This window comes from Emys orbicularis, chromosome 11, assembly GCF_028017835.1.
Source record: "Emys orbicularis isolate rEmyOrb1 chromosome 11, rEmyOrb1.hap1, whole genome shotgun sequence".
NCBI lineage: Eukaryota > Metazoa > Chordata > Testudines > Emydidae > Emys > Emys orbicularis.
The window spans coordinates 55,482,544-55,499,608 of NC_088693.1; the positions used below are offsets into that span (position 1 = coordinate 55,482,544).

The 17,065-nt window shown below is 37.6% G+C and overlaps 1 protein-coding gene across 1 annotated transcript in view; it reads right to left on the reverse strand.

The window, feature by feature from the left end:
* DNAH7 (dynein axonemal heavy chain 7) overlaps nt 1-17,065 on the reverse strand; it is a 248,396-nt gene that overhangs the window by 170,509 nt on the left and 60,822 nt on the right. The window contains exons 16-20 of the mRNA XM_065413626.1: nt 16,561-16,707; nt 14,076-14,761; nt 9,028-9,214; nt 1,999-2,192; nt 501-699 (exon numbers count right to left, since the gene is read on the reverse strand). Coding sequence (XP_065269698.1) covers nt 501-699; nt 1,999-2,192; nt 9,028-9,214; nt 14,076-14,761; nt 16,561-16,707 — 1,413 coding nt within the window. The remainder of the gene's footprint in view (nt 1-500; nt 700-1,998; nt 2,193-9,027; nt 9,215-14,075; nt 14,762-16,560; nt 16,708-17,065) is intronic.

Sequence of the window (17,065 nt, forward strand, 5' to 3'; positions counted from 1 at the left end):
GCTCTGAGAGCCCAAGCACAAATGCGTAAATTGCAATTAAACAACCCTGAGCCCGAGCCCTGCAAACCTGCCTCAGCTGGCATGGGCCAGGCCCGGGTGTCTAACTGCAATGTAGACATACCCTTAGCATCTATAGGTCTGGGAATTAGACAGGAAATGTCATACCAGTATTTCAGAGCACTCCCGGTAGAACCACCAGACCAGGTCAAAACAAATTGCCTCTATGTTGCGCTTAAATGCCCCATTTCCGCAAAGCAATTAAGTATGTGTTTAACTGTAAGAATATGGCTAAGTCCCACTGACTTCAAAGCACACTCCTAAGTCCTTTCATGAATCGGGGCCAAATGAATATAATAATTTTGTGCTACATGTAACACACTATGGCATTTCTACACTGGATTACTTTGCTTGATTGTTCCATCAGGAATGTATCAGGAATGGTACAGACTGCATTGTCATGTTTTATTGTACACAGAATAAAACAGAATATATTTTATTACCTTGTGGATAGAATTTATCATAGCTGCCTCCAACTCAACGAGCCACTTTTCAACTTGACCTCTAGCTTTAGATGTTGAGATTGTGTCTATGAGTTCCACAACCTCTCCTTCACTACTCTTAATATGTGTAATGTCTAAAACTTCAGTAAACTCGACACTTGCAATTCCTTCAAAACACTTTTTCAAGTGAGGGTTTACCCTGCAGAAAACAAAACAAAACATACAGAATTTAAGACTACATAAATAACCAAACTTTACTTTAAAACTCAGCCAAACTATTTTCCATCAATACTATAAAAGAAAAAAGGAATGTACTTCTTAAAGGTATTTCTGAGGAATTTACTTTAGAAAAACATTTTTAACCTGCTAATGTTCAAAGATTTACACACACACATACTTACATTTAAAGATTTACATACACACACACACACACACACACACACACAATGTTTTTAAAGAGCAATTTACATTTTTTTTAACATTGTTCAGGTCCTCAGCAATTCAAACATTGTTAAGGCTCAGGCACAACTGGTGTAAGTGTTGATCTTCCTATATAATCTAAAACCCTTTTTGAGTTATACATTCCATACAAATAGTTGCATTAAAACAACACTGCAAGTGAAGCGATCAAACAAGTTGCAAGTGAAGTGATTAAATGCAACCTTAATTCTGCTCCTTGTGCATATAAATTACAATAAAGTCTTTCATTACATAATAGGATATTTCTTTCTTTATTTTTTGTTCCCACAAAGTCCCCTGTCTCATTCATTGCACAGTATGTACACTTCTGAGTGAATGAGTCAGTTGTTCAACCTTCATTTTTATCCTCACTGTTCAGTGAACAGTCTTCTGGTGCACTCACTGCACACTGCGTGACAAACTCCAATGCTCTACCCACAACTGAATATCACCTTACTTAACAAGTATTTTCATTTGCTTCAGTGGAACTACTTGTGGGGTAAGATATTGTTTAGTATAAGTGAGAGTTTCACAATCTTGCCATGAATGAGGCAGTAGTCCTACAAAGTATGAAATCCATTATTAACATACAGTTTAAGATGTGCAGAGGGCATTTGCAGACCTTTGCATTGGGGTAAACTGTACCCAAAACTCCAATGATTAGTGTCATCAGAGGTCTCCCAGTCTCTACATCAAGCTCAGTCCTCCATAGGTAATAGCAGGAATGCGATGCTTTTTTTCTAACTTAGCTTTCAGTCTCTACCTTGACTCTCACTTTACTGAATTTCTCTAGTGTGCAACCAGGATGAACAGTTTGGCAAAACATACTGAATTTAATTAATACATATTTTAAAAGTAACCACTTTTGGTTTGGATTCTTCCTTGATAACTCAAGGCCTGTTCTTGTAGTTACTTCAGATGCATAAGTCTCAATGAATAAAATGAGAATTCTACGAATGGAGCAGCTACAGGATCACTCTAAGCTACTCTTAAGATGCATGTATTAGGAGCCTCACACATATATCAAATATTACTGTACCGTGTAGGATCTTTGGTCTCTGAAAGGATCTCAAGGAGTTCATCGTTAGATAAGAAAAAAAATCTGGGGAAGTAAAGGCGCTTCTTTTCTAAGTATTCATTAAGACCCTTAAGAATTAGTTCCAGCAATTCATTGCACTTCTTTAGCTTTTCCAACATCTTGTCTATCATCACCACTGTCAGAACATGTTTGTCCTGAAAAACAAAATGAAATTATTCCACTCAGAAAAGGTTGATGTCATACTGAGTAGTTTGCCACTCTGACATAGGAAGAAAAATCTGGAACAAAGTTACCTTTGAAGTCCTCTCTATTTTGTTTGAAATTTTGCTTTAACCGATAGCATTATCTAGTGCATATTTTATTATACGTGTTTTATGTTAATCTTCTTTAATATCTGATTTTTTGAAGGTATTAAAGTGAATTTTTGAATCATCCACAATTACTATATGAAAATACAATCCAAAACATAGGATCCAATCCTAAACTGATCTACATCGCCAGAGTTTCATTGACTTCAATGTAGCTACATATATTCACACCAGCTGGAGATCTGGCCCATAATCTGTAGTCAGCCTATATAATTCACTAACATAGAAAATCAAACAGATGGCATTAGATGGATTTTTTAAGAAAAGCCTTTGGATAATTTTATGATCAGCTACTGTACATTGATCATTACACTTTGTCACACTCTGTACCTCAAAGTCGCATCCTGGAACCCTCATATTCACCATGGTGATATGATTATGATATGTTTTGTACAAAATATATCTTGTGAGGTATCATTTTAAAAGTCTTGATCTGTTGGATTGCATGTACTATCATTGTTTGTGAAGTTATGAAGCATTGCTATGTACGTTACTGAAATATGTTGTGAGGTTGAGAGATGCTCACAGCCAAACTTTCAAAAAAGTACCAGCCAGATGTGCTGATGGACCATTAAAGGGAATCCACTCTCCCATCCCAGAGACGTCTCAAAGAGAGCACGTATGCAAGAGAGACTGTTTGACCAATGGGAACTGCCTGATCCCCACATCCCAGCAAAGATCTTTCCAGCAAGCTGGAAGAGAATATAAAAGAGGGGAAATGACATCATCACTTGGCCTCTCTCCACCCTCAACTCAACACCTGGAAGAATGTCTGGAGAACGAAGACTTTGAACTGGGGAAGGGTGGTCCCATGCTGGAAAAGAGTCCCAGCCTGTGTATTGAGGATCTGTAACCTGCTTGTACCATCTGTCAGGGTGAGACACTGCTTGATTCAAATCCAATTTAGTTTGTAGAACGAATTTATTTTTATTTTTTAAGTAACCAACTTTGATCTCTATGCTTGCTACTTATAGTCACTTAAAATCCATCTTTCTATAGTTAATAAATCCATTTTATATTTTACCTAAAACAGTGTGTTTTGGTTGAAGTGCTTGGGAAATCTCAGCTCAGTTTACAAAGGCTAGTCAGTGTGTGTCCATTCCACATTGAGCAAATGGTGAACTGGATAATGAACTTATACTGGCCAGCCTTCTGGCCAGCGCAAGACAGTAAAATTCTGGGTTGCAAGGCTAGGGAGCTGGGAAGAATTGGCTGGAGCCTCTATTGTTGGTTCATGAGTGGCTGGGAGAGCATTCGGGTAAAACAGTTGAACGTGTCCCTGCCTGTGGATGTCTGTGTAAGTGCAGTGCCTATCATAGCTTGACAACAGCATCACAGTGTGAGAGGGATATCCCAGGCTGGTGGGACAGAGGATTCAGCAGTCCCCCAGTCCAGGTTGCACCCTGGGGATCCCATCACACCCTTTCGAGGGCGGTAATCAAATCAAATGGGTTTACAGCATCAATAGATTTCTGCACAGGTCAGAATTCCTTTTATCCCTTGTGTAAAACATTACATACACTCTGTCAGAAATACTGAGATGGGGAAGTTGTGGGTGGCAGGTGTTTTCCTACCTGTGAAGGGTCAATATGGTTAGATGTCAGAGTTAGAATACCAGACTTGATCACCCATTACTAAATATTAAAGGGTGCTGTTGCTTTTTAAAATATAAAACAAAGGGAAATATTATAGGGTTTTTTCACATTCCAACGTGAACTGGATTTCTTATTATATTTTTGTTCTGTATAGAAGATAAAATAATTAATGTCAGGAATTTTATTGAGCCCTTTCTAAATTAATCCAGAATTTCAGCAAACAAAATTAATTCAAATGCTTAGTAGAGCTACTGTAATTATCTAAGTGAGTTATCTAATTTACCATAAATGAAAGAAAATGAGAGGTTTTGCAGACTTGTTAGTTCTAATGAATGTCATACTAATTGCAGAGAATGTGAAGTTGCTTGTGCATCAAGATCTATCTTTTAATAGGTCTTATGGTCAATGTATAAGCCAAAATAATACTCACCAAATACCAGTCTTTAAAAGCAAATTAAAAATCTAAATAAAAAGCGTTAAAACTATCCCATTCCAGGTAGCAATTATTTTGACCAGACATTTGAGTACTTGCAGTCGACCTACCTATGAAACACTGAATTAGTTGGTTATCTATGTGATTTTGTTGGAAAGCACACATGCCCAATACCTGATTATAATGTTCCCTTGTAAACGAAGTATACTTTACATGAGCAAAAAAACAAAGGCAAAAAAACCCCCTGAAATTACTTGGCATTCTGTTATTTGCACCTTTAATTATATCAAACCAGAACACAATCTGAATTAAATAACTATTCATGCTTTTCAACCATATAAAGATAAACTGAGCTCTCAAAATTCAGACATAGCTAATAATTGGTTTTATAAGACAGCATTTAAAAGTGCATATTTAAGTACACTCTATAAACTGTCAAAGAATAAAGTCTTTGGTTTCCTTTCTTAGTATGTACATCATCATCAATTTTTCTGAGTACAATTGATCTTGCAATTCAAAACTGAATGTTGCCAAATGTGAGAAGGGGGAATCTTCCCTGGTTATGCTTAGATTCTTTTCATATGTGAAAAAGAGGTAAGACAAAAATAAACATTTCAACTTTCAACATGGATTTCCTATCTACAGTTCTGGGGAAGCATCAAGAATAAATGAGAATGCCATTGTTCTTTCACATTCAAAACATCAGTGTCACTTGTTTGTAGGGTGACCAGATAGCAAGTGTGAAAAATCGAGATGGGGGGGTAATAGGAGCCTATATAAGAAAAAGACCCAAAAATCAGGACTGTCCCTATAAAATCGGGACATCTGGTCACCCTACTTGTTTGATCACTTGCAAGAAAAGAAACTGTATTACAAACATAGTGGTTCAGCTAAACTAAGTGTATCTAAAGAGACCTATTACAATAATCATATACCAGCAACTGTAGTTCCTATAAATTACTTTTAATTAAGGCTTTTAGTCACGGGTATTTTTAGTAAAAGTCATGGACAGGTCAGTAAACAAAAACTCACAGGCCCGTGACCTGTCCATAACTTTTACTAAAAATTTCCATGACTAAAACTGTGCGGGGAAACTAGGGGGGTGCCGCAGGTGCTGGGGAGGGGGGCACAGCCCTGGAGAAGCACCATTGGTGCTGGGGAGGGGGGGAGTCCTTGGGGGGAGAGTCGCGGCCCGGGGGGGGCACCACAGTGCTGGGGAGGGAGGCGCGGCCCGAGGAAGCACCGCGGGTGCTGGAGAGGGAGGCGCAGGTGCTGGGGGGGGGAGTCATGGCCCAGGTGGCATGCGGGTGCGGGGGGCTTGGGGCAGGCTCCCTACCCAGCTCCTGGGAAGCGGCGGCCCCAGCTCCCTAGCGCCACATGCTCCCTCGCTCTGCCCCAAGCCCTGGTTCTGCAGCCCTAATTGGCTGCATGTGGGGCTAGGGGAGAGGAGTTTCCCCCCCCCTTGCAGGTAAACAGCGGCTCCAACCCCAAACCCTGAGCCCCCCCCACCCAAACGCCTACTGCTGGGGGGCGGGATGTCCTGAGACTGCCCCAGCAGCACCAGTGCGACTGACCCAGGAGCTGCCCGAGCTGCTCAGGTGGCTTCTGGGCCAGCCACACGGGGCTGCTGCAGAAGTCACGGAGGTCACGGAAAGTCAGGGAATCTGGGACTTCCGTGACCTCCATGACAAACACAGAGCCTTACTTGTAATCTACCACAGACTTTTGTCTCAGATGTTTTAGGAAAAACTTGAATTTCTTCCCCACTAAAAATTAACACTCCTCTTTTCTAGTTATCTAATTTATGAAAAGTAGAAATTAAATCACAAAGTAATTTCAATCTCATATGTCTTGCTTTAAAAAAGATATGTTAAAGATGCATAATCTATAATTATTCAATTTTGTGATGAAAAGTGAGGCAAGTAAAAAAAGCAGTTGTATTACCTCTCACGTCAATTGTAAAGCACAATGGCATCTAAAGGCAAAAAAGCAAGGAGCAGAGTCAAGTTTTGTGATTTAAGAAGAAACAGTCATATTCATCGTGGAAGTGCCATCTTCTAAACCATAAAATCACGACACTATATTTCTGGACACAGACTGCCATCTTCTGGGAAAATATTCCTTTCTGTTTATGACAGTGACACTTCAGAGAGGTTTGAATATTGAGTACTACAATGGGTTATCACAGCGCTCTGAAAAAAATACTAAATATAAATGGATGAGTCTGATTCTTGTCATTGTAAAATATATTGCATTCCAATAGTTATTTATATTTGGTTCCCACCCTAGAACTAGAAATTGCATATGCCATCAAAATAGTAATTTCCCATAGAATTACAGGACTGGAAGGAACCTCAAAAGGTCACCTAGTCCAGTCCTCTGCACTCAAGGCAGGACTAAGTATTATCTAGACCATCCCTGACAGGCGCTTGTCTAATAGAATTATAGGACTGGAAGGGACTTTTAAGATTGGATTTTTAAGACCAGGTTAGACAAACACCTGTCAGGGATGGACTAGATAATATTTACTCATGCCATGAGTGCAGGGGACTGGACTAGATGACCTCTGGAGTCCCTTCCAGCTCTACAATTCTATGATTCCACAACCTCCCTAGGCAATTTATTCTAGTGCTTAACCACCCTGGCAGTTAGGAAGTTTTTCCTAATGTCCAACCTAAATCACACTTGCTACCATTTAAACCCATTGCTTCTTGTCCTATCCTCAGAGGTTAAGAAGAACAATTTACCTCCTCATTCTTGTAACAACCTTTTATGTATTTGAAAACTGTTATCATGTCCCCACACAGTCTTCTCATCTCCAGAGTAAACAAACCCAATTTTTTCAATCTTCTCTCATAGGTCATGTTTTCTAGACCTTTAATCCTTTTTGTTGTTCTTCTCTGGACTCTCTCCAATTTGTCCACGTCTTTCCTGAAATGTGGTGCCCAGTACTGGACACGATACTCCAGTTGAGGCCTAATCAGCGTTGAGTAGAGCGGAAGAATTACTTCTTGTGTCTTGCTTACAGCACTCCTGCTAATACATCCTAGAATGATATTTTCTTTTTTTGCAACAGTGTGATACTGTTGACTCATATTTAGCTTGCGATCCACTATGATCCCCAGATCCCTTTTCGCAGTACTCCTTCCTAGGCAGTCATTTCCCATTTTGTATGTGTGCAACTGATTGTTCCTTCCTAAGTGGAGTACTTTGAGTTTGTCCTTATTGAATTTCATCCTATTTACTTTAGACCATTTGTCCAGTTTGTCCCATTACTTCAGTCATGGGGGGAAATGAGGGGTGTTAACGTGTCACTTCACTATGAATGGTCCCTTGAAATGTGTTAACTTCTTATGCTAAATAATCTGATCCATCTTGTATTTCCAAGACCTGAAGAAGAGCCTTGGGTAAGCTTAAAAGCTTGTCTCTGTTACCAACAGAAGTTGGTCCAATAAAAGATATTACCTCAACCCCTTTCCCCCCGTCTCTCATATACTCGATTTTTTGACTTTGCCATCATTTGTATACCTGATCAATATAAAACAAGTTAAATTTAATGAAAAGATGGCAGCATGTGAGAGCATGATAATGAAAATTTGTAAGGATGCTAATATTCTGAACAGTGTTCATATTGGGAATAACTTCAGAAGTTGAATGACTGCCAATTCAGAAAAGAGAAATATATCCCAAATAGAATTGCTGGGAAACTCAGAAAATGCTTCATTTTGTATATCATACTGCAAATGCTCCTCCCAACCTGTTGCTCAGAAAACAATCATTGGAGTTTGTGTATCCCTAAATTTTATATATATATCCTGAAAAAAGCGCAGATCGAAATATTTTTTAGACTATGATACATACATGTTAACATTTATCCTGATTATACAGTGGGTCTCAAAAAGATACACAAACGTTTTGTTCAGGTAAAAATGGAACTTCACACTTTCACCTCCAAGCAGTAATTTCACATTCAGCACAATTTTAATGGAAAGGAATGGACATTCATACATCTTTAAAAGATTCGACAATACAATGAATTTTTTACAGTCTACAAAGTCAGGTGGAAAACAAGCATTGGCAATGTCCCCATACCACAGAAATGATTAAGGCTGAATGCAGATTTCTCTTTTAATTTATTATTTATTTCCTCATAGGTAACTGGTTATTTCCCTGATGTACCAAGTTCATAAAGCATGTATTTCCTTGTTGAGCTACAGGGGGGCTAAAATAGATTATCTGATGTAGATTTAACATCTGGGGTTTTAGAGATAGGGATATCTCTCCTGTTCATTATGTGAGTAGATAAAACCCTTTAAAATGAGCAAATGCACAATTTCAGTAAACACTTAGGAATATTATAGCAGTCAGTCTTTTAGTGCTGAAAGAAGTGAATTGTTTTTATATTATTTTGCTTTACATACTGTTTAAATTGTTTAATTTTACTTGTCGATATACTGTCCTTCTAGGTAGCTGAAATAAGTTTGACAACCAACATTAACAACAACAACAACAACAAAAGACTCAGGAAAAGAGTTAGTATGAAATATACAGAACACATTTTTATCTCACCAGAAGCAATTTTCTGATACATACTACAAACACACCCACATTTTCTTAAGAGAGTTGTCCTTACCTGTAAGACAGATTTCATTAGATCTTTCCAGGTTTTATCCACAGCGGTGAATCGCCTACCTTCCTCGGGCATCTGAGCCATAATGTCAGGAGAACTGAAAATTGGCTCCAAATACAGCCAAGTAGCTTGAACCTTCAGCCATTCATCAAGGATTTCCTGTACCAACAACAGCTTTCCTTCCCATTCCCTATAAAACAGAAAGCATCGATTCATGCATTGTATTAATACTAACAATAAATCTTTTTACTTATAATGTTAAGTTCTAAGACTTTTTTACAAGACACATACAAATTACAATCACTGAGGACCAGGAACTGGACAACATAAATAATAACTTCAATTTATAAAGTACTTTCCAACATTATCAGTTTTTCTTCATATTGTTTTCCAAAAGTACAATAGCTTTTTTTAACACAGATCCTTATTCCTCAGTTCCCTACAATGCCTTTGCAGGCAGACTGGGGAGTAAGAAATATATGCAACCCTTAAATGAAGGATGCCATCTTTGGTCAAAATGGGTAAATAAATACTGAACTACAGTTTCCAACAATTAATTATTTGTGACATGGATCCTAAACATGGGCCCCAAAACTGATGAAACTGAAATAACTCAAATAGTGTAGTTTGGCTTCTAACTAAGGACTTGATCCAAAGCCATCAAAATCCATTAGAATATTTCCATTGATCTGAATGAGTTTTTGATCAGATCCTGAATGCGGATCTATGTACTTTCAGGAACGTTACCTTGAACAGAACTCACAGTTTAATCATGTGCTATTATATTTACAATAAGGAAAAAATAAGGAATAATGTACCCCACAACACACACACAACTGTATATAGTCTGCAAGTCCACCAAAAGTTTTTTTCTGTCAATATCATAAATCATTAGAGAACGAGAACTCAAATACTGGTAATATCACTGAAACCCTATAATGGAAAAACAGGCTTAATCTATGTACAGAATATTTTGGGCGTGATCTGGAGCCTTTGCTCATGTGAGTGACGCATTGACTTCACTGGAACTACTCACATAGCAAAGCTACAGGAATTCATAGATCTCATAGATTTTAACGTTACACAGGAACATTCTGTTCATCTAGTTTTCATTACATAGGCCACAAAATTTCAAATAGTGATTTCTGCATCTAACCCTGCAACTTGTGGTTGAACTAGATATTTTCTTTTAGAAAGACATTAAAAGTCTTCATTAAAAGAGTGGTGGAGAATTTACCACATCCTTTGGTAATCTGTTCCAATAGTTAATTAGCCTCACTGAAATTTTTTTATTTTATTTCTAATTTGAACTTTGCTGACTTCAATTTCCAGCCACTGAATGTTGCATGCCTTTGTCTGCTAATGAGACCGCTAATATTAGATATCTTCTCCCTTTGTAATACATATTGATCATAGTTAAATTCTTTTTAAATTTTCTCTCTGATAAACTAAAAAGATTTGAGCTCTTTTAGTCTCTCATTATATAGCATGTTTTCCAGAACACAGGTCATCTTTTAGCTCTTCTCTGAACTCTTCTCAATTTTTCAATATCCTTCTTAAAATGCTGAAACCAAAATTGGGTCAAAATTTCAGTAGTCATCTCACCAGTGCCATAGGAGATAATATTACTATTAGGGCTGGTCGAAACTCAAACTTTCCATTTTGTGGTAAATTTTGACTTTTCAAACTTTGTTTTCATTTCAAGTCAAAACAAAAGCAAAATAGTATCAACATTTTCCACAAAATGAAAATTAAAAAAATGTTTCCAAAATTTTATTGTAGACAAAATTTGATGTTTTGTTTTTAAATTAATTTTTTTTAAATTTATTTTATTTGTTATTATATTTACATTATTTCATGATGCCTGTAGTAGTAGTGTATAATATTACAGTTCATATCATGTCATATTGATATAACAGCCAAAATATTAGTTTAGTTTTTAAAAATACATTAAGAGCAACTGTTACTTAGTACAGATTGAAACATCTTGCCTTATTTTCTAGATCAAAATGTCTCCTGTTTGTGTTGTAATTAAACAGTTTACCACTAACACAAAGCAGAAGTCCTTGATGTTTTTAAAAAAATAAAATGTGAGGGTAAAATATATTGACAATTTCTTATCATATGATCACTTGACATAACATGTCAGATTATGCACTACTACTTCTGACATGTCATGAAATAATGTAAACATAGGTAGAAATAAAAACAGAATAAAAAATTGGGAAAAAATGTTTCAAAATATAATTTGAATTTTTCCCCAAAACTAAATTTTCAAAACAAAAAAGCTTCTGTTTATAAAATATTTGTTTTAATGGGAAATTTTCATCAGAATCAATATCATTTCATAAACAAAAATCCTTTTTGTCACATTGCATTTTGCGAGGGTAAACTGTTTTGACAAAAAATTTCTGATCAACTCTAATTACCACTTGCTTGATATTCCTGTTTCTCTGACATAAGAGAGAGGAACACAAATGGTACTAATACCCTGCCCTATATTTTGTGGGACCCTATGTAAAAGGACATAAGTTTCTTCTTTCATCCTATACCACTGGCAGCTTTCTGCCTGCATATGACCTCGCCACCCTCCAAAGGTTGTGATAACCTCCTAGTTCACCTACTCTGGTAACTTCTCCATCCAGAAGGTGGAGACAAAAATGGAATTTTGCAAGTAAGAAGTCAGGGAGAGCAGTTAAATAATTCAGTCTATCACCGTTTGCTGCCACCATCATCAGACAGAACTGCAGGGGGGAATCGGGGATTGTGCTCTGACAAGTGAGCCAGAGTTATAAATTCCACAATTTCCAGCAATTTCCACAAACAGCTGGGACCCCCTTTTTAGCAATAAAAACCATCAGTGCCTGTGTCCAAGTCTTGGATCATTTTCCAGGCGCTGAAATCACATTGGCAAGCTTATGGTACACCCAGATGAGTGCCTCTCTTTTAATTAGTTCTGATATGTTATCCACTCCGGTGACTTTATTGTTTCTCAGTGTTTCAGTGTTCGCACCACATCCTCAGCTTCTTCAATCAGGATAAGTCAACTTCTCCAGTAGATTTCCTCTGCCTCTTACACTTTCAGCTTAGAATTTGTTTGTTCATATTGTATAGTTCTCAGCAATACCTGCCACAAGTGCTGGGTGAAACATTATAAACCTTTCAAAAGTGTTTTGATGGTTTGGAAGGCCTTCCTACTGGCATTTGCTGCACAAGAGTTCTGTATATCTATGCACTGTCGTTCAAGTCACTCTTCTTTTGCCACTTTAATCAGTGCATCAATTTCTTTCGTTATACAGGAATATCACTCTCTTGCAATTTCATCCATCTTCCTTTGTGCTCTTAGCTTCCTTCATTGACCATACAACTCAATAATTATCTCCATGATCCAAGGTTTCTTCTGTAGGATCTGTTTCCCCAGGAGTTTATTCACAGTCTATAATGCAGAAGAAGATGTTGTGCTCTGTCTGATCTACACTACCTGTGCAGAGGTTAGCAGTTTGAACAAAAGCTGCAATCATCTTCCTAAATTCTATTTGTGTTTCACGGATTTTCTGTTTGTCAACATCATAGCAGACTCTGAGGGTACTTGCTAGTTATTTCTTGCTTCACAGTTTGATCTTTATGTTGGCTATAACTAGGTTATGATTAAATCCTAGGTCAGCCTTCTTGAAGGACTAAGTCCCCATCACACTAGAACACTATCTCTTCAAGACCATGATGAAGTCTGTAAAACCAGAATGTCAAAGTCCTTTGCCTTCACAGTTTGTGCTTGAACAAGGTATTCATTAATACTATGTAATTTCCAGTCACAAATTGCATGAGCCACTGTTTGTCTTGCCATACCCCAATCTCCAACACAGCTGCAGCATTCTGGGTAATTCTTAGGACCAATACTGTATGTACTTTTTGATATATGTAATTATAAATAATTATTGTTTAATATATTTCAGTGGAAATTTTCACTTTTTTGACATTAAGAGAGAACAACCATTATACTGCAATAAATCAGGAATTACATTATGAATATTTGACAATATATTTATTTGTTGAATGGGTCAACTTAAACAACATTTTTAAATTTAATATCAAGTAAGGATGCTCAAAGATTAGAAGAGTCAATTTATGTTTAAATATTTAATTTAAATATATCATTGTAAATGTAAGATTTTCATGTTTTTTCCAATGTGTCTAAGCCTGCTGGCTTTAAGAACAGAGCAAACTATTTACTGAGGAAACCGGGTAGGAATTAGGGAAAAAACAAGGCAAGAGTGTAAATAATTTTTTACTTGTTTTGTCTTTTTCATTTTCTTCATTCCCTTTATGTAGTTTACTGACTCCAATTTATTTAATATTCAGAAAGATTATAATTTAGGTAAAGATAACCTTTTTTTCATTGGCCCACTACTTCCCCAATTATGCTGCCATATTTTATTATTAGGCCTTGTCTACACTACAGGGATAGATCGATCTAAGTTATGCAACTTCAGCTACGTGACTAACATAGCTGAAGTCAATGTACTTAGATCTACTGACCGCGGGGTTCACACTATGCTTGTCAATGGGAGAGCGTCTCCTGTCAACTTCCCTTGTGCTTCTCGTTCAGGTGGAGTACAGGAGTCAACAGGAGAGCGATTTGCGGTCAATTTAGCAGGTCTTCACTAGACCCGCTAAATCGACCGCCGATGCATCAATCGCCGCGCGTCGACAAGCCTTATTCTGTTGAAATAAATGGAATGCTAGGCTGTATCTTGTACATTTGGCAGCACAGCACGTGCATTCTAAGTGAACATACTAAAAATGTCCACCAGCTATCAAGTGGTTAAGCAGTTCCCTCACTTTTAATTAAAAGTAAACACTAGCTATGTGGAATTAAATACTGGTACCAGTAAATGGTTTTAGCCCTTTTAAAATGAGATTACCACCCTTCTTAGGGAGGATTACCAAAACACACAAATATTCTATTCCAATCATATCTTTCGATTAAGGAGAATAACTCATTTTTGACTTGTTAAAGTCACTGTTGCTTTCTATTAGTAAAAACGTTTTACCTTATTTTTTTTTCATAAGGCTTAATGAATGGAGATCCTCTCATGGTTTGTGTTTTGACAATGTGGTCATCCAATAACATCTGAATATCATCCACTGAAGACAAAATATAAGTTCCTGTTTCTCTATAAGAAAGGAGGATAAATTCCATTGCATCCCATTCAGATATCATTTTAATCATGGCCTTCTCAAGTGAATGTTCTTTGCTGGCTGCTTCACTGATAGCCTCAAATTTATCCAAGTATGGATCAAGTTGCATATCAATATATAAAGAGACAGTTGAGTCTTCTGAAGGATTCAGTGAAAACCCAACAATTTCTGACATGGCCTCCCAGTGCCGTTCTTGCAAACCAGGGTTACAAATCACCTGGATTAAAGGAAGGTGTTCTTTGAATTCTTCCACTTTTGCTCTAATCTTTGTTGTCATTGATAATGCATTTGGGGAATCATGGAAGGTTTTTTCTAGTTTATATAGTCCACGCCAATAGTTTCCTACATCTACCTCTACTTGGTCTGGATTCACCTTTGTGAATAATCCCTCCATCCAGTTTCTGTGTTTGGTAGTGAACTCTACAGTCATATCATAGAGACGAAGATATGGGTTAAGAGTGTCTTGGATTTTTTTACGCTGAGGGTACTGAGAAGCTATCCATCCAAAGGCCTCTTCTTCTGCATTAAACTGATCGATCTGTAGAGGCAAAAGTGAGGTATGAAATATAGAACAATTTGTCCACACCCACTAACCATTTATGCATTAATATTTATACACATATATTAATAGAAAATATAACTGTATATTTAAAAAAATTAAGATGATACAGAAGCAAAGATTTTTTAAAAATCAAAAATACAAGGACATGCCTACCTTATAAATAAAATCACAGTATAAATTAACAAACAACCACCCTTAATCACCTCTCTCAACCCATCACCATCAGTTGTTCATAAAAATAGAAGCATGCTCTTAAGGTCAACAAATTCAGTCTCGGATGCAAGACTAAAGAGTGAACAAGTTCCAGAGTCAAATATCTTTCATAGAAAACGCTCTATCACCAGCCTCCTCTTTTTTAAAATGAGACTGTCAGTTCAAGCGTTGTATTTCTGCAGTGCAGGGAAATACTCGGATGACATAAAACTGGCAATATCTATAAAGGATATGTCAGAGAACAGGAAGAGGCAGGGAAAGACAAGGCTCCATCTGATCCTTAGCTGGCAGAGCAGTCCCTAGGAGACAGTTTAATATGAACAACTTTAAAGAGCCTTTAAAGATCAACTTTAAGCTGCTCTAGATTATACTGAGGGACATTTCAGCCCCTCTCAAGCACAGTATCAAGGAAGCCATAAAGATGGCATACAGTTACTTTTGCGTGGCACAGGTCAGAACTGAGCCAACAAAGAAGGATGCCATCAGCACACTGGAGTGGTTCTTTCTCACTATGGGCCTGATCCAAAGCTCAAGCCCATAGTCAGTCTTTCTACTAACTTCAGTGGGCTATGAATCAGGCACCTACAGCCCAATTCTGTTTCCAATGAAGTCAATAAATGTTTTACCATTGGTTTTAATGCAAGCAGGCCATGACACTCTTAATGGCCCAACATACATGTTGGGCAGTAAAGAAGACTACACAGAACCATACTGTACCCTGCAAGAGAGAACCATCAGGGTGGATGAGCACCCACAAAACACTAACTTCTGAAACCCCTCAGAAAGAAAGAAATGCCAATTAAATGCTACTCCTTCAAACCCTCATAGGGACCATACATGTGTTACCAAAACCTCACTGTCAATAGCACTGAAGCCAGCTGACAGATCTAAAAAAGAGTCAATATAAATACCTGGGTCCAGATCCTAGGCTCCTGAAAAATCCTTTGTGCATCACAGCAGTTATACTTATCTCCTTTGTTAAATGCTCTGAAATCTTCATATGAAAAGCCCTATAAATGGGTTAGGTATTATTGCTCGCTTTGCCTTCACCTTGTCCCATTAACAGGGGTTGGTGATACAGGTTCATACAGCATGTGTGACTGGCACAACTTTTACAAACCAGCTGGCCAGGCCTGATGTTCTTGGTTTGAAACTGGAGTTTTCCTTCTCCTGGTTGGACTGCCTGCCACAGCTGACAAGCCCCTTGGCCAGACAGAGGCACAGAGAAGAGAAGTGACTTGCCCAAAGTAATGCAACTGGTGACATAGCCAGAAATGGAACCTGAATCTCAGTCAAGCCCCTTCTCCATTGCCTCCACCGAGATAAGTATTATTATTATTATTAAGGTAACAGCTGATCATTCCCCAACAATTACCACATTTGCCAGCACAAGTTAGAATACCCATGATGCTATAATAATGGGCCCCAGAGGCTTGTTCAGACCCTTCAGTGTCCAAGATCAGGGAAAACTGGTAAGTTTTACTACTTGTCAATAACTGTCAAAGCTTTTCATATTATATAAATTCATCCATTTACATTTAGGACAAATTTGAAATCTCTACCTTATCAGCAGCCACATCCAACTTTGCATTCAATGCCTGAGCTTTTTTTAGATATCTGTTGACTTCCTGAATGTCTCCAAATGTGTAAAATTCTTCAACTTGCTTAGAGTAACTCTCCAATTCCTCAACAAATCGTTCACAACGTATCTAATAAAGTGACAAACAATGTTATATACTTGGGTTCAAGAGGAATTCCGCCTCCCTCCCCCCCGCCCAGGTATAGCATTACAACATTGACTAGGGCCCAGATGTTTAAAAATATTTAGTTGTTGCTCCATACAGCATTGCAAGGTCTATGCAACGTAGATGGCTAAGTCCCATTTTCAAAAGTGACGTAAGCACTTAGGCTCCTAAGTCCCACTGAAAATCAATTGAAAGTCAATAGCACTTAGAATCTAAGTGTCTAGGTCACTTTTGAAAGTCACTTAGGCCTTGCAATGCCGAGTGAAGAACACCTAAATATCATTAAAAATCTGAGCCTTGGCATATGTTATGTTACAGTATC